General features: G+C 42.3%; 1 protein-coding gene across 1 annotated transcript; it reads right to left on the bottom strand.

The window, feature by feature from the left end:
- Window positions 1-317: 317 nt before the first annotated feature.
- AMIGO2 (adhesion molecule with Ig like domain 2) lies at window positions 318-21,974 on the bottom strand. The gene is made up of 2 exons (XM_033162849.1): window positions 21,817-21,974; window positions 318-2,626 (listed from the first exon to the last, which is right to left on the bottom strand). Exon 2 carries the CDS (start codon window positions 2,554-2,556, stop codon window positions 1,006-1,008), a length of 1,551 nt encoding a protein of 516 aa, XP_033018740.1. The 5' UTR covers window positions 2,557-2,626; window positions 21,817-21,974; the 3' UTR covers window positions 318-1,005.
- Window positions 21,975-23,471: the final 1,497 nt, after the last annotated feature.

The raw sequence follows: 23,471 nt of genomic DNA, 5'->3' as shown, positions 1-23,471 counted from the left end.
CCTGGTTCCTTTACATACAAACTAATCCTCTGCTTTCCTCTCTTAAGATATTCTGTCCTCAAGCCGCCACACCACATATGCACGTTTCAGAATAAGTAGGTAGGCTGAAGCAACATAGCTCCTGTCTCTTTAAGAATGGTGAGGAACCCAGATATTCCAAAGGTGCAGCTTCTCCCGTCTCTGTGCACTGGTGGGGAAACTTTACCTGTTGAATATCGCTCTGGCTCCTATTTCTTAATAGGACCAAAGCACTGTACCTTTAGAGAGAAAAGCATTAAAGGCTCAAGTGGTTTATAGATCGTAACTTTGAACAAGTGTTTTCTGTCAAAGTTTTCATATAGTGAAAGTTTATTTATACCACATAATCATACATTCGGTTACTGGCTATTGAATCTCTACTATTCAGAAGGAGATCACAAAGCTCAGGTCATAATTTACGCAAAAGCCCATTTTGAAATATTTCCGTTGTAGCACTTCCTTTGTTTCTGTTATGTGCTCAGCGCCTAAAGGCAGAAACCAGAAGTTTAGTAAATGGCTATTTCTCTTCTTTCCCTATCAATCTAAGCTCTAGGAGCCATATTGATTGCGGTTCTGATCCCTGATAATTACCAATTACACAAATTCTATACAGGTAGGCAGCCAAGAATCTAATCTGCTGGGAAGCTCTCCAATACAAGCTTCACTGAAGTGAATGGGAGCGGTGCACAAACGCCACTCGTTGAACGGCACTCACATGCCTATAAGCACAGAAATTGAAACAGCAGCGGCATCTGCCATGATGTGGCCTCTTCAAAGCAGAGAGCTGCAAAAGCCATCTAGCAAAGTGTTCCTCCCCAGCACTGGTCCAGGTTTACAGAATGAAGGGCATGTAACCACCACCTATCAGAACGACCTCATAATTTCTTTTGGTTTGAAAGAGTTCCCCCAATTCTTTTAAGGTTGGCTGGAGGCAGGACAGCTAGCTGTTGAAAGAGTTAGCCATACAATGCGAATGCAGGCAGGAAGCTAAGAGGACGGCATGAAAGGCGTGTCCGAAAACACCGAGTTCATGGAATCGGAGTCTGATTTCGTTCGGGGAGATTTTAGGATACTTTCCGCAATGAGGTTCTCACCGGGAAACATCCTTACTTTCCCATTCTGTCCCGGCTTTGGCTCCTTCACGGGCTCAAGGAACACCACCCTCTTGCCGCTACTGGCCTTTTTCTCATCAGCTGGAAGGTCCAGGGGAGAATTTGAGGTCAATATGGAGGCATGAGGGTTACTTTGGCTTGGCTGCCTTTTTCTTCTCTTGGACCTGCACCGACAAGGGCACGGCGTCAGGTAGAGGTAAAGGAGGACCAAGATAATGCTGGCCACACAAGCGGCAAGGGTGGTGAAAGCCGTGTTGAAGGTTTCGTGAGAGTGAGACCGGTCCACGGTGACATTGCTCACATTGATCCTCACCTCGATGGTCTCATTCAACAGTCTTTTCCTGTTTATTGCAATGCAGGAATAAAGTCCGGCATCCTCATATTGGACCTCGTCGATTTCTAGACTCCCATTGAGAAATACTCTGAAGTGTTCAATATGTTTGCTGGGCTCCAAAAACTGATTGTCTGGGCTGATCCAAATGAAGTGGGTGCCTGCGTCGCTGATTTTAGTGTCACAAGGTACGATCAGCCTCTCCCCAAGTTGAGCTTCCTGAATAAAGCCAAATGCATGGAAAGAGCCATTGATGGTGCTTTCTGAGCAATTCAAGTAGTTGTCATGCAACAAGGGCAGTTTATTCATATTGGAGCTTGACCGCAACACACATGTGTATTCAGCCTTGAAATCCTCCACCGAGCTGAAGTGTCTAAGATACCAGAAGCTTAGCATGGAGTAAAGTGTGCAGTCACAGTAAAAGGGGTTCCCATGAAGATAAATCCCACTAAGATGTCTGGCCGGCACTAAGCTCATGTAGTGAATGGGTATCGACTGGATTTGGTTGTAAGAAATGTCTAATAGCACAAGTTCGGAGAGTTTACGTTTCCCAATGTACAAGTCGATCGGGAACTGGGAGAGAGAATTGTAACTCAAGTAGAGCTTCTGCAATTTGTGTATCCCTCCAAAAGCAGCAGAATCGATATGGGCAATGTGATTGTTATACAGCAACAAAATCTCCAGAACTCTCAGTTCCTGGAAGACAGGACTGCCAAGCGACCTCAAGCTGTTGGACGACAAGTCGAGGTACTTGATATTTGGAGTCGCGGAAAAGCTTCCTGTGGAGATACTCGTGATGCCATTATGGCTGACGATGAGGGTGGCCAGTCTATCAAGCAACACTGGCATCCAGTCGTGATCCAAAATCCCAATTCGGTTGTGACTGAGGTCCAATCTTTTTGTGTGCTTGAAGAGTGTTGTGGGCACTCTCGAGAGGTTCTTGCTGGTGCAGCTTACAATGTCGCTGGCACAAATGCAAGCGGCAGGACACATCGCAGAGGCACTGCGGCATACACTTACGGCAATGACGAAGAGGCATATCAGTTTCTTGTAGTTCACATGAAGAGCTGAAATGGTGTGCCAAACTGAAGACATGACTGTGTTTTAGCCGTCTCCCAGGGCTCTTTGCCACACTTTATACATGTAGTTAGCTTTGCGCCAGTCACTGTTAAGAGAAAGATAAAGAATATTAATCTCTACAAATCGCCCAACGTCTCACACTGGCATGGTTATCACCAGAAAGCATTTCAGTGTTGTTCAGGGTGGGATGGAGACAGGAGTCTGTGTAGCTATCGTTTCCTTATGTGAGTGAGCTATCCCATAGCTTTCCTGAACCAATTTTAGGGTATGGCGCTAATTTTTATAAATCGAAATAGTTTCTAAACTTGTTATCTGTGAATTTACATTACTCTCCAGTTAGACTGCCCGTTTCTTTGCAGGGCCTAGCATTACACACCATGTCATTTTGTATTTCTCTTTCAAATTCTATGGCTTTTTTCAAATGCAGAGCTGGGTGCACATTGTCTCGAAGCTAAAAGTCTGGTGCCAAACATCTGACTGGGTCAATGTGCAGTTTTTCTGGCGCATGGTTGAATAAAAATGACATCTTGAAAAGAAGTAAAACAGGTTGCTAAGATAAATATTTTGTAAACATATAATAGTGTGCACTACCACAGTGTTTGATACAACACATTGCTCTTTCCTGAGATCGTTTTATACCTTTTTTTCAGGCCCCAAATAGTCAGAGATATGCACTTGATTGAACAGGAATAGTCAAGCATATGCTTCTGAGAAGATTGTAATCTGTGGGTAGGGATGGAGAGAAATTCGATTCAGTTCACATAGGAAGCTGCATTTATCAGATTTGCACTTTCCGATCCAATATGAGAACAGAAACAGAGCCATACTTCACACTTATCTGAATTTTGCGATGCAGTTCCTCAATCATTTTTTTTTTTAAATGTACATATTAAGTGAATGTGTGCATTTAAAAAAATGAATATTTAACTGAGAAAATGTATTCGGAGAAATTGCTTGCAAAATGTGTACATCAATGTGTGCGCACAAAAACATATTCATTAGGAGAAAATTTCACTAAAATGCTGAATAATTTTCGTGACGAATATTAAAATGAAAATTCGTAAAGGTGGAGAACCAAATTTAAGATTCGGAAAAATGAGAAATGGAAAGAAACGGAATTGACAGATCCTTTCATCCCTACCTGTGGGCATATTTGGTTTCCCATATGGGCGACCTGGATAAAATCCTGGTATCCTAGCGGCAATGCCAGCGTCCCAGGAGATCCAGTGTTAGAACTGCACTAATGCCTACCCTAGGCAAGCAAGTTCAAACGACCCTACAGCTACGTAAAGCCCAGTTCTTGTGGAAGTGGTTTTTGTAGGTTGAAATACATGATCATATTGCTGCCCTCCCCATGCAGTTAGTTTGCACATACTTGGCAGATGTTTTGCTGCTATTGTCTGCTTTATATTCTTCTACAACCACAGGCAGTCTTTGTTTCATGGTATTAAGCTCACTTTTGGGGGAGTAGGGTGAAGGATCAGATCAGAATTAAAAACTACCTTTACAAGATGGTTCCCTATTGCTTCAAAAAGCAAAGATAGCAAAAAGTGAATGATAATGTGAGTTTACAGTATAAGAAAAAATGTCTGTTCTTAGAAGGCTTGGGCTCCCTTAAATATGCCTGCACTGCTAAGTGACTTATTATTATGAAGCACCAACACAGAACAGCCTGGTTATTTCTTCTTCTCCATTGCCTAGCAACTTGCATCATAAGCAAAAGATACCTCCTGATTAGGTAACACTGTTACTCTGCACCTTGTGGAAATTCTGAACCAGACCATATACATTTGCAAATAGCATTCTTTTACTATAACAAACTAACTTTGAGTGCCAAGAACTCACAGATCCATTTTGTGCCGGATCCTTAGGGCTCCAACGATCAATTCCAGCATAATCAGTTTTTTGACTGAAGTTTCAGTCACTTTTACTACTTAGCCTATATTTGTACAGTGGTACCTTGGGTTAAGAACTTAATTCGCTCTGGAGGTCCGTTCTTAACCTGAAACTGTTCTTAACCTGAGGTACCACTTTAGGTAATGGGGCCTCCCGCTGCTGCCACCACACCGCCACAGCGCGATTTCTGTTCTTATCCTGAAGCAAAGTTCTTAACCCGAGGTACTATTTCTGGGTTAGCGGAGTCTGTAACCTGAAACGTCTGTAACCCGAGGTACCACTGTAATGCCTAATAAAGGTTTGGTGTTCATAAAACATCCAGATATAAAATTCTAAAATGTATACAAATAAACAGCCATGTAAAAATATGTAATAACAAGTATTTTAATTGGAGTTTCTTCCCGCTAAATAGTGCCATTCACCACTATAAGTTCCATTCTGTATCGTGTATCTAGTATGTTTCAGCTGTATTTATAATTCTCATGGGCTTATCCTCAAGACTATCCTGTGACATGGGTCACTACTGTTTCCAAATTACAGGAGGGTAGCAAAGTTGTTGTTTGTCCATCACCATGGGTGGTACTCACTTGATAAAAAAGACTGACTGTGCCATTCCCCATATATTCACTGGCAAAAATGTGTTCACACTGGACTTCCACACCCCTAGAGGTTCTTCCTCACACAACCTCCCCCTTGTCTAACACGAAAGGAAGATATTCAAGTGAAGTCTCTGTGCTGTTGAAGGGAGGCAGATAAAACCACTGCAAAAACAAACAAACAGGCACACCATTGCATTCACGCAATCAATATCACATCAGTTTAGCCCAAAGACTGCAGATTCTCAAGAGGTCCGAAGAAGAAGAAGAAGAAGAAGAAGAAGAAGAAGAAGAAGAAGAAGAAGAATTTGGATTTGGATTTGATATCCTGCTTTATCTTTACCTGAAGGAGTCTCAAAGCGGCTAACATTCTCCTTTCCCTTCCTCCCCCACAACAAACACTCTGTGAGGTGAGTGGGGCTGAGAGACTTCAAAGAAGTGTGACTAGCCCACGGTCACCCAGCAGCTGCATGTGGAGGAGTGGAGGCGCGAACCCGGTTCACCAGATTACGAGTCTACCGCTCTTAACCACTACACCACACTGGCTCACAAAACAAAACTGGAACCCAAAACAAGATTAAGAACATAATCCTTTCCCTCAAGTAGGAAATGAGTGCAATAGCCATCTCCTGCCACAGCTTCCCACAGACTGGTATTCAGGGGCATATTGCCCATGACCGTAGAGAGTTTATGAAAAAGCAGTAGCAAATTCAGCGAAAATAAGTCTAAAAAATGGCAGCAGCTGAAGCTCTGGTTTGGAAACTTTTCTGTTCATAGTTTGTTGGCTTCCTCCTACCCCGCTCACAAAAGGCTATGTTTTTAGTAAAAATCCAAGCTTCCCTCTTCATTTCAACTATATTTGTTCAAATGACATTCTTTTAATGTTCATAACCTTGACACTGTACGCCACAAGTATTGACATGTTAGTGTTCTTGTGAATTGCTATTGCAGAATTTGAAATAATGTTGACTTTGTTAGCAAAATAAATAATCAGAAATGTACTTCTAATTAAAATGTTCAAATCCAATAGAGTTTGGGGACATTTTAAGAAAGGATCAAAATGCCAATCTTACACCTGTGCATTTTGCCCCCAAATCCTGTATTTTCCCCATTTTTAAATCTCCCTCAAATGAGAATAATTAAGTGTTAACAACAAATATCTATGTTTTCCCCATCTGTTTTGAATTTTCTACATGGGTAATAAAGAAAAATGTGTTTGGTCTAAATATAAGGGTGATTTCTTCTGTGCCCTAATATGAAATAAGTGGGAGGGAGAGAAAATAAAAGTTGGCAATATAAGTCGTTAGACTCACAGAAAACACACTATATTTTATTGTTTTATCTTTTTGTAAACAGCTTTGAGGTTTTCTATAATCAAGCAGTGTATCAATTTTATGAAATAGGATAGAAAGGTCTCCTGCTAGGATACTCTCTCCCCCTCCTGATCAAAAACATTTTTTTTAGTTGTATTGTAAAAGAACCAGGAATATTATGGCTTGTTTTCACTGTGTTGTTGGAGGGAACTAGATGACTCAAATGTGCATCGGGAGTTTTCCCTTTTCTAAAAATATGATATGGATGCAAACCCACCTGCAGCAAACAATTCTCTTATTATGGGACTTTTAGGATAAATACTGTAGGTGTTACAACCAAACAACATTTAATAATAGTAATAATAATAATCATTCCTGTCACTCAAACAATGGCCTCTTTACTACAAGAAATTGAAGGATTATTCAAACCCACACCCACAGAGAGAGGGGTGGCGGCAATTGAATCCTAACACAACAGATTCTGTTTTGTTACTACCTTTTACAAACGTTGTAAAAATCAAAGAATATTTGGACTTGGTGTTCTAGTTAAATTAAATACAAGTAAAATAATATTTGGACTTTTTAATGCTGTACTGTATAACCAGGAAGGGGTATGTGGGCGTTCTCTTCCCCACAATGCTGATGCGAATGAAACATTCACCCGGAGAGATTTGTCACGAGCCTATTTTCTTTTTCTGGCACACTGGATTAGACAGATCTGGGAAAGGTTGGTACTGGATCATCCTGCTTTGTGGAAGAGTTGGGAGAACTCTTATGGAGTTTCCTATCCCCTTTAAATATTCTACTTGCAGCACTGTTGGCTTTTGTTTTTTTTAAAAAGGCACCCAAAACGATTATTCTGACTGTAAATTCTATGACAGAGGCCTGCTTTGTCCTGCACTCCTACGTTAGGATATTAGAGCATTAACATGCCACTCTGAAATACTAATGGAGAGTACATAATACCTTTTGAAGTTGCCAGTAATCCAACTATGAAGCAGGACTTTCAGAACTTCTGTAATTCTGCACCAAGTTAAGGTAAATTTGGAATCACAGAAACTCAAATTATGAACATGCGGTAAATTCTCAAACACCTGTTTAAAATCCTAGGCAAAAGATGGGTGTTCTAATATTCAAACACAGGCTAGACAAGGAGTAGCCAATGAGGTGGCCTCTTGATGTTGATGAACTACATCTCCCAGCAGCCCCAGTCAACATGAGTTGTAGCCCAATGTGGGGCACCATATTGGCTGCCTCTGCACTAAACTTAGGGAAAAACTGCATCCAAATTGGGTCAATGCAGATGCAGGCTCCATTAGTTCTCAGTAAAACCACCAGGAGTCTCATGACGTATCAAAGGCTTAACAAATTCATTCTGGCATGAAGTATCGCAGACATGGGTGTGGGGTTTGAGGAATGGAAAAAGTGACGTCAGAGGAGAATGAAAAGAATACAGACTGTGTTAATTACAATCAAGCTTAAAGGTGGAAAGATGGGCAGTGAGGGTGGACATTAAGAGGAATGGGGACAGGAAGGACTGGAACACTCAATCATTTCTTTTCTCCAGCTCAAATCTGATAGTCATTGGGGGGGGGGATAGAGAGCATTAATGGAGAAGAGGACTAAGGATCTGTGCTGAGCCATTATCCCCAGAACAAATGGAGACCCACCTTCATTTTCTTCCAGTTTATGCAGTTCAAGAGGCACTGAGCTCTTGGAAACTCAGGACTTTGGTTCAAATGGAGCTTTCATGAAATTTTGATTACCAATCAAGCAGGAACAATTCAGTGTGATAGCTACCTGTAACTTTGAGCTGTTTCTATGTTTCTGGCTACAACCAAGATAGAAAATTTCCTAGACAACCGTTCTGCATGAATCTTAGGTAGGAAGAATTTTTAGATGGGTAGTTAAATTAACCATGCCCTAATCATTTGGATTGTTTATTAGGCACAAATTGACTCCTATCAACAAGCCTGGTACTGGTTGCATTAAGAAACATGCATGACAAACATTATGTTTTTTGAGTGCTACTTTGCTCTGTGTTAGTTTTGCCCAAGTATTCATATTTTAAAGTGTTTAATAAGCAACCTGTATGCCACATCACAACCTAGACAGCATCTTAAAAAGCAGAGACATCACCTTGCCGACAAAGGTCCATATAGTTAAAGCTATGGTTTTCCTAGTAGTAATGTATGGAAGTGAGAGCTGGACCATAAAGAAGACTGATTGTCGAAGAAATGATGCTTTTGAATTATGGTGCTGGAGGAGACTCTTGAGAGTCCCACGGACTGCAAAAAGATAAAACTTATCCATCCTTAAAGAAATCAGCCCTGAGTGCTCACTGGAAGGGCAGATCCTGAAGTTGAGGCTCCAGTACTTTGGCCACCTCATGAGAAGAGAAGACTCCCTAGAAAAGACCCTGATGTTGGGAAAGATGGAGGGCACAAGGAGATGGGGATGACAGAGGATGAGATGGTTGGACAGTGTTCTCGAAGCGACTGGCATGAGTTTGGCCAAACTACAGGAGGCAGTGAAAGATAGGCGTGCCTGGCGTGCTCTGGTCCATGGGGTCTCAAAGAGTCAGATATGACTGAACGACTGAACAACAACAACAACAAAATGCCACATCACACTTTTCAAATGATCTGCTGATCCTTTCTTTTATTTTCCCAACACCAGTGCTTTTCCGGTTTGTGTGTGCCAAACACAGTGGCAGTAAACAACCAACCAACACCAGCCAGTGAGTTACCTAGTAATAACATACGGATGTGCATGCCACCAAGACATGCCAACAGACACGATGGTACATTATTAAAAACAAAATCAGCAGCCCAAATGAGGTACTGAGAGTCACAAAGAACATGAAGACTTACAGCAGAAAATTAGGGGCAAGCTCACCCTGCCCACCCATTTAATTGGATGTAGGAAATAGGCTATCCTCTTGTCACGAGTTGCCAGATCTAGAAACTGAAGGTGTCAGGTCTGTTTTCTATGTGGTGACTCACCTAGGACTGCAGGTTATAAGTTCCCATAAGGTGTGATTTGCTCTCAGGCTCCAGTGTGAATCACCCAGCCAAGCAGCCCATTTGCTTCATTTGATCTTGTATGGCAATAGAAGCCTCTAAGTCAGACTGGGAGGCATTATATGCTTCTTGCTTGCAGGATTTCTCCTTACGCCACAATTCCAGAGACTTGTGTCTCTTAATTTGCAGTCTGTGTCTCTTGCAGTGGCCTAAGGTTGCCTTCTCCCAGTTTTCTCTGATGTCCCAAGGCAGAAAATGCTGGTGGTGCATTTTTGTGAAAGGTTATAATGGGGGCAGGATGGGGAAAGAATTCTTGCAAATGTCCCTCTTTCCATCAGAGATGAGGAGAATTTAAGCAGATGTTCACCCCTTTATAACCCTTCCCTCCAGTTTCTAGAACCACATATCAAAAGGCAATAGTGTCCCATGAGTGCTACATTTAATGCTCAGGGTTATGAAGATTTGTTTATATTTAAAAAATATTCGATCAGTTGTTTCAAAACTTTGGGATGACCACTGTCACTGATCTTGAAAACTCCTGTTCTCTAAGACCCTTCTCAAAAGTATGCTGCCAGTAGAAGCGAATACAGGGGGCAACATGGGTTTGTGACTTTTTGTATTTGCTATATCATGTACTTTGCAATAATGATTCCCTGACTCTAAATTTTAAACCAAGGAGAAAATATTTTCCACTTTTGAAAAGAACAGACCTACTGTGTAACCAGATTATAGCATGGTACTGATTACTTATTCAGAAATTAATCTAATGTCCCATCAAATTGCTTCAGGATGGCAATACATCTCCAATCTAATTTTAATGTCACATTAGCACTAAAAAATAGGGTCAGCCAAGAGGCAACCATCAAGTCCAACAACACCCAGTAAGATTGCTAACCAACAGCTTTCCCATATATGATGTTGCCAGAACCTTTTAAGAAACCCCAAAAAAACCCTCTGAATTGCTTCTGAACGTCATTAACACGAAATGGAAAATGGAAGATTACAAAATCTAATGTAAATATTCATCAATTGTGGGTTCCCCCAATTCAGAATATAAAAGAGGAAATTCAAACAGCATTCTTAGTACAGTGGTACCTTGGACAGAGGATGAGATGGTTGGACAGTGTTCTCGAAGCTACTAACATGAGTTTGGCCAAACTGCGGGAGGCAGTGAAGGATAGGCGTGCCTGGCGTGCTCTGGTCCATGGGGTCACGAAGAGTCGGACACGACTGAACGACTGAACAACAACAACATCCTTGGTTTAAGAACAGCTTAGTTTATGAACAACTTGGATTAAGAATGCTGCAAACCTGGAAGTAGGTGTTTTGGTTTGTGAACTTTGCCTTGGAAGCAGAACATGTTTCGCTTCCTGTTGAGTGTGTTCCATTTGTAAATTGAGTCCCCTGCTGCTATGGCAAAGCACACCTTGGTTTAAGAAAGCCTTGGTTTAAGAACGGACTTCCGGAATGGATTAGGTTCGTAAACCAAGGTACCACTGTATCACTGATGAAAAAGGAAGGGGATTCATTTCTAACTCAACGTTAGAAACCAATTAAAAGCAGAACAGCCTCCATTACTGGCTAGAATAATACAGTTACTGCTTCACAAGCTTTTGCCTATCGACCCTTAAGAGAAATACTGGTTATGACTATCTACCTATTTCTGTTTTTAACTTTCAGCTACTTTAAGGATTCTATATACTTAAAAAGTTGGATATTAGCTCTCTAAATACTGTGCTCTATTTCTGATGTTCAGATGGTGAGCACCATTGCATACACATTCAAAACATTGCTGCACACAAATGCGCAACAGAGAGATCAGCAGGGCTGTATGAATGCCAAGTTTTGTAGCGGTACAAAATTTTTTTAGAAGAGAAATCCTAGAGGGAGGCCCCTCAAAACAATCCAATGAGTACTGAGTGTGCCCAGGAGTCATGAAATTCTGATTAACTGTAGGGGGACAATAATATTTATTTTAAAAAAATCAGAAAAGAGGTGGTGGTTGGTGGAAAAGAGGGGCTGAATTCCTGAAAAGAACACTCCATATCACAACATCTTGACACAGCTCCCACTTTGTAAACAAAGAAAACTGAAATACCTACGTGTAGGCTGTGTCATATGACCAAAAGCTTCTCCAGTCAAGAAAAACAAGATCAAAAACCCCTAGCTAGAAATTTAGATGCTGGTGAACAGGACCATAATCTAGCATGCTCCCTGTCATACAAGCTTTTCTGTTTACAGGGAGCAACATTCAATTACCGGTATGTGAGCCCTCATTTGGAATCTGAAATGATGCAGACCAGAGAAAAAGTAGACAGTACATTTTAAAATGAATTTTCCTGTGAGCCCCACAGGGCCTGCTCCTTGCTTATCTGGCCCATTTCTACCTGGTCTGAGAGGATGGGGGGGGGCTTGACTGACTCCAGCTACAAAAGGCTGCTTTATGCTGTTCTGGATGTCAAAAGCCGCTTTTGAAGGTGCTTTATTGTTGAGTCCTGCTCCCTGCTTGGCTGGCCTACAAAGGCTGCCCCTCAAAGTGTCATCGGATTGCAAGTCCCGCAAGACCTGTTCTTGTGATCTGGCCTGAAAAGGCGGGGCCTTGACTGACTCCAGCTACAAAGGCTGCTTCTGCTGTAGAAAGCAGCAGGGTGGGGTATCACTTCTTGCTGGCGTCAGGATTTAGTTTTGGAAATGCATTGTTTTTGCTGTTAACCTGAAGTATTTTCTGGTACTTTTGTTGATGGACCTTGGGAATGATCAAAGGACTGTTTTTAATTTAATGTTTATTTAGAAGGATACTATTCAAGAAGGATACTGATAAGCTGGAATGTGTCCAGAGGAGGGCAACCAAAATGGTCAAAGGCCTGGAAACGATGCCTTATGAGGAACGGCTTAGGGAGCTGGGTATGTTTAGCCTGGAGAAGAGAAGGTTAAGGGGTGATCTGATAGCCATGTTCAAATATATAAAAGGATGTCATATAGAGGAGGGTGAAAGGTTGTTTTCTGCTGCTCCAGAGAAGCGGACACGGGGCAATGGATTCAAACTACAAGAAAGAAGATTCCACCTAAACATTAGGAAGAACTTCCTGACAGTAAGAGCTGTTTGACAGTGGAATTTGCTGCCAAGGAGTGTGGTGGAGTCTCCTTCTTTGGAGGTCTTTAAGCGGAGGCTTGACAGCCATCTGTCAGGAATGCTTTGATGGTGTTTCCTGCTTGGCAGGGGGTTGGACTGGATGGCCCTTGTGGTCTCTTCCAACTTGATGATTCTATGATTCTATGATTTATTAACAGATGATATGTTATCATTGGTTTATCAATTATATGGCTATTTAAACTTCATGACCTAGATTTAAGTTACTTTGTTATCATTGTCCTTGTTACTTCTTTTTTTGTTTTGTTCTACTTGACTGTGTCCCAGGGAAAAAATAAGAATGCGCTCACATTGATAACATACATTTAAAGCACATGGTTCCCCACCCCACCCCCCAAAAATCCTGGGAGCTGTAGTTTAAGGGTGTTTGGAATTGTAGCTCTGTGGGGGTGAACTGCAATTCCCAAGAGTCCTTGGGGGAAGCTAGGTGATTTAAACACATGGTGTGGATGTGACTTAATTCAATTCATGCATTGCTTTTGCATTACAAACAGCAACTTAGCATTTCTAGAAAAGTATTTTGATTTCTTTGCAATTGTAAACATATTTTATTTGTTAAAGTTTAGGGTCAAGTTCAAGGTGCACCTTAAACGGCCTCGGTCCAGTATACCTGAAGGAGCATCTCCACCCCCATCGTTCTGCCCAGACACAGAGGTCCAGCGCTGAAGGCCTTCTGGCAGTTCCCTCGTTGCGAGAAGCCAAGTTACAGGGAATCAGGCAGAGGGCCTTCTCGGTAGTGGCACCCACCCTGTGGAACGCCCTCCCACCAGATGTGAAAGAGAAAAACAACTATCAGACTTTTAGAAGACATCTGAAGGCAGCCCTGTTTAGGGAAGCTTTTAATGTTTAATAGATTATTGTATTTTAACGTTCAGTTGGAAGCCGCACAGAGTGGCTGGGGAAACCCAGCCAGATGGGTGGGGTATAAATAAATAAATAATAATTATATTTATTATTATTTGCATTCCTGACATTTAGGGTTAAAACTGTTCAACAGAGAGAAACAAAGAACTTTTGAGCTGTAGGTAGAATTGTTTTTTGGGGGGTAACTGCATATGGTGTTTACCCATTGGCCAATAAATGGAAGTATAAGAGATTGCTTGGGATACTTGAGGATTTCATTTGATAAGCATTTTAAAGTAAAATTAAGTTGACTGACACTTCATAAAGTAATAAGTGGATCCTTCAGATCTCACTTCTTCTAATCCTGCGCCATAGTTCTTGGCGGAAAAAATAGTACTACCAAAATGTGTATGAAAATTATCTCATATACCATGGCTGGAAAAACAACGTTCCACTGAGTGAGATCTTAGAAGAAGCCATACCTGTCACTGTAGACAGTACTAGGCTAAACAGCAGCTGCCTAGTCCCATATATGGAAACCTATGGTTTCCAGCAGTTTTGCTTAGGTGAAAGCAAAAAATACACATAAAAAGCACAGTGAAAATTTAAAGCATCATTTGGGAATGAGGAAAAGATGCAATGTCACAGAGGAAGATATGAAATGTAATTATTGCAATAGGTTTTTGGACTGAATTATTTTCCAGAAATTCTCCTCTACAGTCACAATGACAGTATTATTGGGAGGGGTGGGGCAAAAAACTCACCAGGATGTTTAGAATGCACTAATCCTTGTCAGAAGAATCAGCATGCTATTTCTCGAACGCTGCATTAGTGAACGACTGAATCCTGGAACAGGGCTTTGGAGGGAAGTGATTAAGGATACTACTATGAATTTATGTCAAAGCCAGATAGAGGAGCAGATTCAAGTCTGTTCAACTAAAATGTCGTGAAAGGCCAGGCAGATCTCTTTTACAAATTCCTTGACTGCAGTATGTTAACTCCGCAAGGGCATGCTGCTGGTTTCATTCAGCAGGGATGTTCAGGCACCAGAAAACCCTAGCTTAATATTCAGATGTAGGGATCATTACTGGCGATTACACGAAAAAGCACAAAAGGTCAGCAACTCATAATGCTATCTTGTCATCCCTTTCAACCACATGCCTAGCTCCAGCAAGCCAACAAACATTTTATAAACATAGAATCCAAGAGGTATGAAATGTCAGGATCACTTCTGATCCTAAACCACTAAGCTTGAGGTTGGTTGCACCAAATTTAATACAATTTATGTCATCAAACAAATAAAAAATGGCTTGCACATATTTTAAACATCTATTACTGAGCCCAAAGTATCCCAGATGCCTGCCATTCATCCCAATAAATAATAAATAATAATAATAATAATAATAATAATAATAATAATAATAAACTCACATTTCTACAGTTGTAATCTCTTCTGTTATAACAATTGGGCAAGTTTGCATAAAAGAAGAGAAACTAAAGCTATATTCCACATTGCCTTAAATATCCGTAATCTACAAAGCACTGATACACTGCTTAATTCACTGGTTGAAATAGTTAGAGATAGCATTCATATTCAGGTATTGAGGGGGGCAAGAGACAGAGAGATGTGATGCTAACATAGGGAGATTATTTAGCATAGTTTACATGCCAACAGTGACTAGTTTTCAGTACACCGAGCATTCGTGTTTGCAATAGGTGAAACACACAGCTTGTCTGCTCTCATTTATTGTGATACTTCCAAAGACTGCCTGAGTCATAGCTGTATTGAGTAAAGCAATAACATTTTGTGCCACCACCTCGAAGACCAACAAGATAAACACACCAAGATATTTGAAAGGAAAGGAGCAGAAAAATAATGAATAATGAAACTGTAGGTGAGTAGTTCCCGTGTCCGAGAAACTGGTCCGTTGCCTACACTGGATTCCCCCGAAGGAGGTGGCTTGAAGCTTGGGAGTTATTCTGGATCCAGGAATTGCCTGTTACCAACTGCATCTGGTTTGACAACTATGGGCATTCATGGATTGGGAAAGCCTTGCCACAGTAGTTCATGTGCTGGTTTAACTTGGCTACTTCCGAGACTGCATTGCTGCAATGCACTGCATGTGGGGCTTCCCTCATGCTCGATCCAGAAGCTACAGTTAGTGAAGAATGTCGCAGCACAATTGCTGACAGGAGTGAGGTCTTGTCAGCATATAACACCTGTGCTCGGAGATTTGCATTGGTTGCCGATTTGCTGCTGGGTCAACCTGGGACCAGTTTATCTTGCTAAACTTTCAAGCAGCCCCTGGATTCTTAGGAATCAAGCTTTGTGTTGATTCTTACAAATCAAGCTCTAGAAAACAAGTTCTGGATTTCAAATGTGAAAAACACCTATCTAGGGCACAAACTACTTCACTGGTTTAATTACTACTCAAGGTATTCTTTTAAAAAGCACAAAAACACCCCCACTCTTTAACTAAGAGTACTGCTATAGTTTTACTCTAGTTCCTATGTTGCATTATCCTGTGAGTTACAAGAGCAAAACCAAAAACACAGACTGATCCTTCACAGCCAATCATAAACAACTCTGCTAATGACTGTTGAGGAGAGAATCTCAGGAGAAAACCCCCTGTATGGTTTTATCTACACACAGAGACTGTGAAATGCAGGTTTTGAGTTTCAAAACACAAGGAGCTGAATGCTGCAGCTTCAGAGCTCTGTATAAGGTTTCTGTCTCTGTCTCTATCTCTATTGGACACACAGAAAAATGGAGATTATCCTCCATTCATCCTTTTCAAGCTGTGTGGCCATTCCTATTCCAAAATCCTTTTCACAGATGGAAACAATGCTTTAGGAAGGGGCTTTCCAGTTTTTGGCACTATTTAAAGCCTGTTAGTACTGTAATGACATTTTTCAGAGAAAAAACTCATATTCTGGAGAAAGCCCAGAGTTCTTACATGGGTTCCATTTCCCCAGGCCTACTTTTTCTCCTTCAGACAATAATCTCAATATTGCTGGGTTGATTAGAAGATTTCTTTTGGGGGATTTATTATTCAATCCTACTTTCTTGAGTCACAGCAGCTGCAACTAAATCCACAATGCTGACAAACCTCCAAATTGTGACGGCGTTGAAATCCCATAATGTTAAAAGTCAGTCCGTGTACTGCACCCCAGCCTTCTCCAGTCTGGCGCTCTGCAGATGTTGTGGGACTCCAGCTCCCATCTGCCCCAGTCAGCTTGGTCAATGCCGAGAGTTTATTTATTAAGGTATTTTTTATATCACCCATTCCCCACAACAGTCACAAAGCAACAAAATATAATATATAATATAGTTATTAAAGCCAAATTCAAATAAAACGCTTAGGGTTGTCTCTGGTGTTAGACATACTCAGAGTAGACTCATTGAAATCAATTGACATTACTCACTTGGGTCCATTAATTCAAATGGATCTACTGTGAGTCAAAATAAGTTGGATACACCTCATTCATAATTATTATTATAATAGCAGCATCATACTTAAAATGGAGGGTGCAGATCTCTAGAAGACCTCACCTCTAGAAGGCTGGCAGGAGTCACCTTGATCTGTCACAGCAAATATGTTGTGGAGGCAAGGTGCACTTCAGGGGGGAGACCACCACAAGGGAGTCCCACCAAAATGACTCTTTCATGGATTGCTACACTGCTCACATCATTCCAAGCAGGGAACACAAAGAGAGAACCTTACCTACTGATCATAACAAACAGGCACATAGATAGTCCAAAATATCTGGAGGGTGCCAGGCTGAGGAACACCAGCCTACATCATTGTAATTATTCAGCTTAAAGAGGGAGAGGACAAGTAGGCAAGTTCCCAAATGGTTTTATGGCCATTCTATTCCTTCAATGCCTGAGTCTAGAACCCCTGAGTCTAGATTCATGCATTGGAAAGGTTGTATGGTATGAATGTGGAGTAGTGTCCCTCCATCACCAGTTCTGTGTGGTACTGCTATACCAGTCATACACCTTGGAAAATAACAGACATCGCCAGTGCTATTTTTCTAGAAAAAGATGTGCCAGAAACCCTTGTTCTCTTGTAATGGCAATGGTGCCCACATGAGAGGTGCCAGAAATGAGTTCTAGCGAGTTCCGGCTGAAAAAAAGCCCTGGGTATAACTAGAGAAGAAGAAAAAGGCAACCCACACAAAGGTACAGTTGACTTTCATCTACTCAACTTGGGATGTACAAAACATCCCTGAGGCCACACATCTTGAGACAAGAGAAATACGGATGGCAACGATTCATGAGAAACGGCTGTAACAGTTGCTATGAATATGTGTTCCTTAGGGGTTGGTTGGTTGGTTGGTTGTGTCCTCAAGAAACAACTTGCATTCTTGGAGCCAGCTGCCCAAGTCTGCCATCACTGGTAGTCTTCCCTGGTGTCTACATAAGGAGAGCCACTTGTGGCTGAAGACAACATAGTCATTTACAGCAACAGCCATTCAATAGCAGGAATTGCACTGAAATTCTGTCTGCCACTTATGTTCTGCTTCAAATACCCAGGGCTTTCTTTTCCCCCTGAAAGAAAGAATACATCAGGAATGTAGGACAGGACAGCTATGATAAAGCTATTCTATTTAACTTTCACTTGAAATTGTTGCTAAGCTATTTCTGCAGCTGAACTTTAAAAGAGAAGGATATGGTTTGATTGTGCATGGGGAAGCTATGGCCCTCCAGATGTCATTGAACTCTCATCAGCCACCATGGCCACTGATCAGGGATGACTGATCAGCACTACAGCTTCTTCGCCCCCAAGATAAATGAAGTTCAAAAAAGAGGCTTCCAACAGCTTAAGGCAAGGATAGCTGATGTCACACCCTCCAGATGCACTACAACTCTCATGCTCCCTGTCCATTGGCTATGCTGGCTAGAGCTGATTGGACCATCTACAGTCAAACATCTAGAAGGCACCATGTTGACTACCCATAGTTGCCTTAGACAGTCAGCCAGAAAAGTTTCATATAATTTTAAGGTAATACTAAGACAAAAACAGTGATGCATTTCTTATGAAAATATTCTCTATGCCTCTGCAAGTCCTTGTAGAAAAATAAAATAGAAAGATTTCCACCTGATTCTTCTAGAAAACAGCCAGCCATTCCAACTCCGGCTCCTGGGATTGAACGGAATCCAACTTTGTAGTAATGTTAATGGATGTGAGTAATAATTACACATTTTCTTTTTTGTAAGTCACTTTGAGAGAGCTGTTTTTGCTGAAAAGTGACCAAATAAACACCAAAATAAAGGCAGATATGGGTAAAAAAGGGCATTTTAGAGAGCACAAGTATTTTGGGATAAAAAGCAGAAAGGCAAATGAATTAAACTACCGGAAGGTATTGATGGGTTGGAGACTTTGCCACCCATAGACATGATTTGACAAATCCGTGGGAAGTAAGAGAAAAGTTAAAGAAACTATGGATCCAATGCTTTTAACAAAAGGAAACTATCCTGCTTTTTAAATTACGTCTAATGTTGTTTTTAAAAAAAGGAAAGAGAAGAATAATTATGCACCCTATACAGGCCTCACCAGAAATGCTATTTCCTCTTTGGGACATCATCCAAAAAAACAATGTAACCAATTTAGAATTTAACCAGATGCCAGCAACAATGATAAGCAAATCTTTGGGATACATTATCAGGCTTGAGAATTACCCAGCCAAAGTTGGATATTAATTCGTTGATTTCCACAGGAGTACCTATTAAGCACTTGCTCAAACCTCTCTCCCTTAAACTGCTTAACTGGTTGGATTACGCAGTTTCTTGTTCTCTATTCACCCATCCTGTGCCTACAGAATCTCTTAATCATGCTTTGCTAAAGAATACATTATTTGAAATTACACGCATACATTGACTCTGTGAGAATGTATTTGATTGTTGTGCATCATTTTGAACTTAGTATTTTGTTTGATCTGAAGTATTTAGCAAAAAGAATGGTCTGCTGTTCCTGAAGAGATTTTATATGCATATGCCTCCATGCTGATCAGGATGAATATTAAGGTTCTAATGGAGCTTTGTATATTCAGTTATGATAATAATATAAGATAACAAGCATGGTTCAGCATGTTACCTTGGGGGGGGGGGAATAACCTCGCTAGTTTTCAAATTGTGGCAATCCACTGCATTTGATACAGTGACTGATTTGATCATCCCTGCCTGATAAAAAAAATAAACCCAAGTGGCTGATATCCAGTCACACAGAAAAATTATGCTAAACCACCAGAATCCGAACCATGTTTTGATTCCCGCGTAGGAATCTTAATATCTATTTAATGCAGTGTTTGTCAAGCAATTACAAGTTGATTAATCACATGGATTTTAATCAATTAATCAACTGCATTTAAATGCAGAGCCGTTATGAGGAAAGCTGCTTCTACTTGCTCCCCTGCATATAAGTGACTCAACAACTGGATAAAAGAAAAGCTACCACCCCTTGTTTGAAGGGGAGATTGTCTTTCATATGCTATTTCCCATCATACTTGAACCCAGGTACAAAATGTTCCCTTCGGGATTCCAGTTGATCTAGGTCTAAGCAAAGATAGTGACATTGATTTCAACTGACTCAATTGCTTGTTGTTCTTATTGCTAGAAGAAAAGTCGTAATGGTTTAATACAAAGGCACAAAATGTCTGATAGCTTTGGATAAAAATGGGAAGAAAGTTGCCTGATTATTCTCCCTTAACCTTAGCACAAGGAAGGAGAGGGTCCATCTGTACAACCTGCCCAGTCATTTGCTCTTCCATATCAGCCCTTGCCAATCAGCTGAGGGGCGAATTTTAATCTGAAACACAAACTATAGGCTGTGGTTTGAGCATGCTTACTTGAAAGGAAGGTCCATGGGCAAGCTATGGGACCTACTTCTAAGGAAAGGTGTCTACTTGGGACTGTGGTGTTAACTGATAAATCTACCAAGCAAATTCCCAGAAAGCTTGCAGCCACATTTTACTTTGAAGTAATTGCTTTGTATCATCTCACAAATAAAAAGAAATGAAAGGTTGTATCCAAGTCATACTCAGAAGTAGACTTCAGAAGAACTACTGAATTCAATGGACTTACATTAGCCACTCCCTTGCTTTCTGTGGGTATGCTCAAATCAAAGGAAACAAAATTCAGATACCCTTTGATTGTACACAAGAGACTTTGCAGAAGTTGGCATCTATATTATGGCATCTCTCCTAATTCCTTTTATGTGAATGATAAGGGAAAGGGACAGATGTAAACACTCATAACTGCAACCCCACCAGTTTTATACCAACATATATATCCCCCAGTTTTTTCTGCTTATAATGGACTCCTGTTTACATAAACAAAAGGGGACTATATAAATAACAAAGGGTCATTTTTTGGCATTTGTAACCATTACTTTCTTGCACATTTTCCATTTTGCCTGGGGCCTGCAGTATCATTTGGTTACAACCTTCATACTGCTCACAGTTAACTAAACTTAATCCCACCTGTCCCAGCCAGCATCTGACTCACCTCCTCCTTTACCGAGTCTGATTATTAACCCACCTCCATGCAATTTCGACATCCCGCCTTCTCCCAACATATTGCTGTAGGGAATGCAACTCTTCCCAATTACCTAGCCAGGTTTGCAGCTCCCTACTGAGATTTGCCTCCACCTGCAATTCGTTTCCCTTTTCTGTCTTGGCGCCTGAAAATGTGCTGCCCACGGAAATCTAGCCCAGCTCCCCCCCCCCCGCCCCATCATTCTCCTTGGGGAAAGTAGGGATCTGCCGTTTGCTGTATCAACTCCCCTTGAACTGTAACGCACCTCCGCTTCCTCTCCTTAGCATTTTGCCCTTTCCTTTTCAACCCCGCATTCTACTCTTTCTATCCCCCCACCGTAACTTCATTTTTAGAAATCTGGTGCCAGAGGCTTTCCTTGTCGCCACAATTGAACATCAAAGTTTCAACAGCAAAGCGATCTTACGGAATCGTGGCGCCTCGACGTTCTAACACATGGCCATTATTTTCTGGGACGTTGTCGCGTCTGGGGGACGCTGAATAAATCTCATATATATTTGGCGGCGATTATTTTATCTCCAGAGTTTGCCGATAGGTCGCTTCTCTGTCGCTCCCCCTGGCATTTCATTCCACTCCCCTCGGAATCCGATTTCATTCATAATTTCTCACGTTAGGAAGCCTACCCTAGCGCGACGGATCTCCCCGCCTAAGATTTACACCTCGATGCCCAACTCTTCGACGTAAATCCCTCTGGAACAAAGGGCGGGTTGCTTCCGAGAAAATCGTGTGAAGGATCGCGCGCGTAATCCTTAGGGCGCGCGTGTTTAAAGGGTGAAGGAGACTCCGAAAACTCCCTGCCCTCCCGGGTCAAAGCACCCTGCGCAGTGTTACGTCTGGACGACGAAACCGCAGCACGAAGGACCCTCCAAAGGACCACCCCTTGGGCCAAGCTTACCTCTGATCCTGAAAGTGCTGGAGCCAGTGCTTCATGGCAAAGAGCTGCGGAGATCCGGCGTGGGACCAGGGGCCTGGGCTTTCGAGCTGCGTCTCCGCCCGCCGTGCATGCTCCTTTGCCCGGAGTGCGCTGGAAGTTTTCGAGATCGGCGGGAGGGAGCGAGCGAGCAGGCGGGAGGGCAAGCGGCGGCGGCGGCAAGCAAGCAAGCGAGCGCCCTAAGCGCGCACAAGGCATCCCCTGCTCACCCGCTCCGTCGCCTCCGCCCACCTATCCGAAGCGGATTGGCTTTCCGGAGTCGGGAGCCTCGCGATTGGCCGAGCGAGCCGGGCTCGGACCAGTTCGGACGGCCATGGCGACAGAGCGCGTCGGTGAAGCTGCCGGGGAGCTCGCAGCGGCTGGAGCGTTTCGATTCTCGCTCCCGGGTTGGCTTGCCAAGGGCCGAATCCTTAGCGGCAGCGCAATGCCAGGGGCAGAACTCCAGGCTCAGAATGGTCCGCCCCCGCTGGAGATGAATGGGGCGGCGCCGCGCCGTCGGTGGTGGAGCGTTTCGCACGTGGAGAGGTCTCCCAAGGGAGGTTTGGGTTGGAAAAGGCTGGTGATTACTTACACACCCCTAAAATATTTGAGAGGGCCACCCCCCCAAAAAAGTTGATGGGCATTGACATTCAAACGGTGTGCGTTCACCATGTCTTACAATCTGTTATGCCTATGAATGGTCTGCGACAGCAATAAACATTCATTCATACCATTCTATGCACACTAAGAGGACAATTATCAGTACCGGATTTAGGGCAGTGCAGACGCTTCACCAAACCAAGAGGGTGCAAAACAACAACTTCTGCATTTGTAATAATGTGAAGTTTCAGTGAGCCTATTGAAAAGATCCATTAAAAGGCAGCTACGCCAAAAGGAATGATTGTGAAAATATTACCAAAGTCTGCTCCTGATCTTATTCTCCCCCCATGTTCTTGGCTGGAAGGGGTTTGGGTGGTGTGTTGGTACCTTTCTTTCTGCCAGCCTTCCTTTGCAGAGAGGAGCACCATTTTTGGTGAGGGTTCTGTTGTGGAGGAAGCTCCCACTGTGTATGGATGGATGGAAAGCTAAGGGCAACAGCAGGCAGGGAGTCATAGAATCATAGAGTTGGAAGAGACCACAAGGGCCATCCAGTCCAACCCACGGCCAAGCAGGAAACACCATCAAAGAATTCCTGACAGATGGCTGTCAAGCCTCCGCTTAAAGACCTCCAAAGAAGGAGACTCCACCACACTCCTTGGTAGCAAATTCCACTGTCGGACAGCTCTTACTGTCAAGAAGTTCTTCCTAATGTTTAGGTGGAATCTTCTTTCTTGTAGTTTGAATCCATTGCCCCGTGTCCGCTTCTCTGGAGCAGCAGAAACAACCTTTCTCCCTCCTCTACATGACATCCTTTTATATATTTGAACATGGCTATCATATCACCCCTTAACCTTCTCTTCCTCAGGCTAAACATACCCAGCTCCCTAAGCCGTTCCTCATAAAGCATCGTTTCCAGGCCTTTGACCATTTTGGTTTCCCTCCTCTGGACATGTTCCAGCTTGTCTGTATCCTTCTTGAATTGTGGTGCCCAGAACTGGACACAGTATTCCAGGTGAGGTCTGACCAGAGTGGAATACAGT

The sequence above is a fragment of the Lacerta agilis genome, chromosome 10, assembly GCF_009819535.1.
Source record: "Lacerta agilis isolate rLacAgi1 chromosome 10, rLacAgi1.pri, whole genome shotgun sequence".
NCBI lineage: Eukaryota > Metazoa > Chordata > Lepidosauria > Squamata > Lacertidae > Lacerta > Lacerta agilis.
This window is presented reverse-complemented; position numbering and strand designations above follow the sequence as displayed.

Coding starts and splice junctions, on each gene's coding strand:
- AMIGO2 (XM_033162849.1), bottom strand. CDS start 2,556: ATGTCTTCAGTTTGGCACACCATTTCAGCTCTTCATGTGAACTACAAG.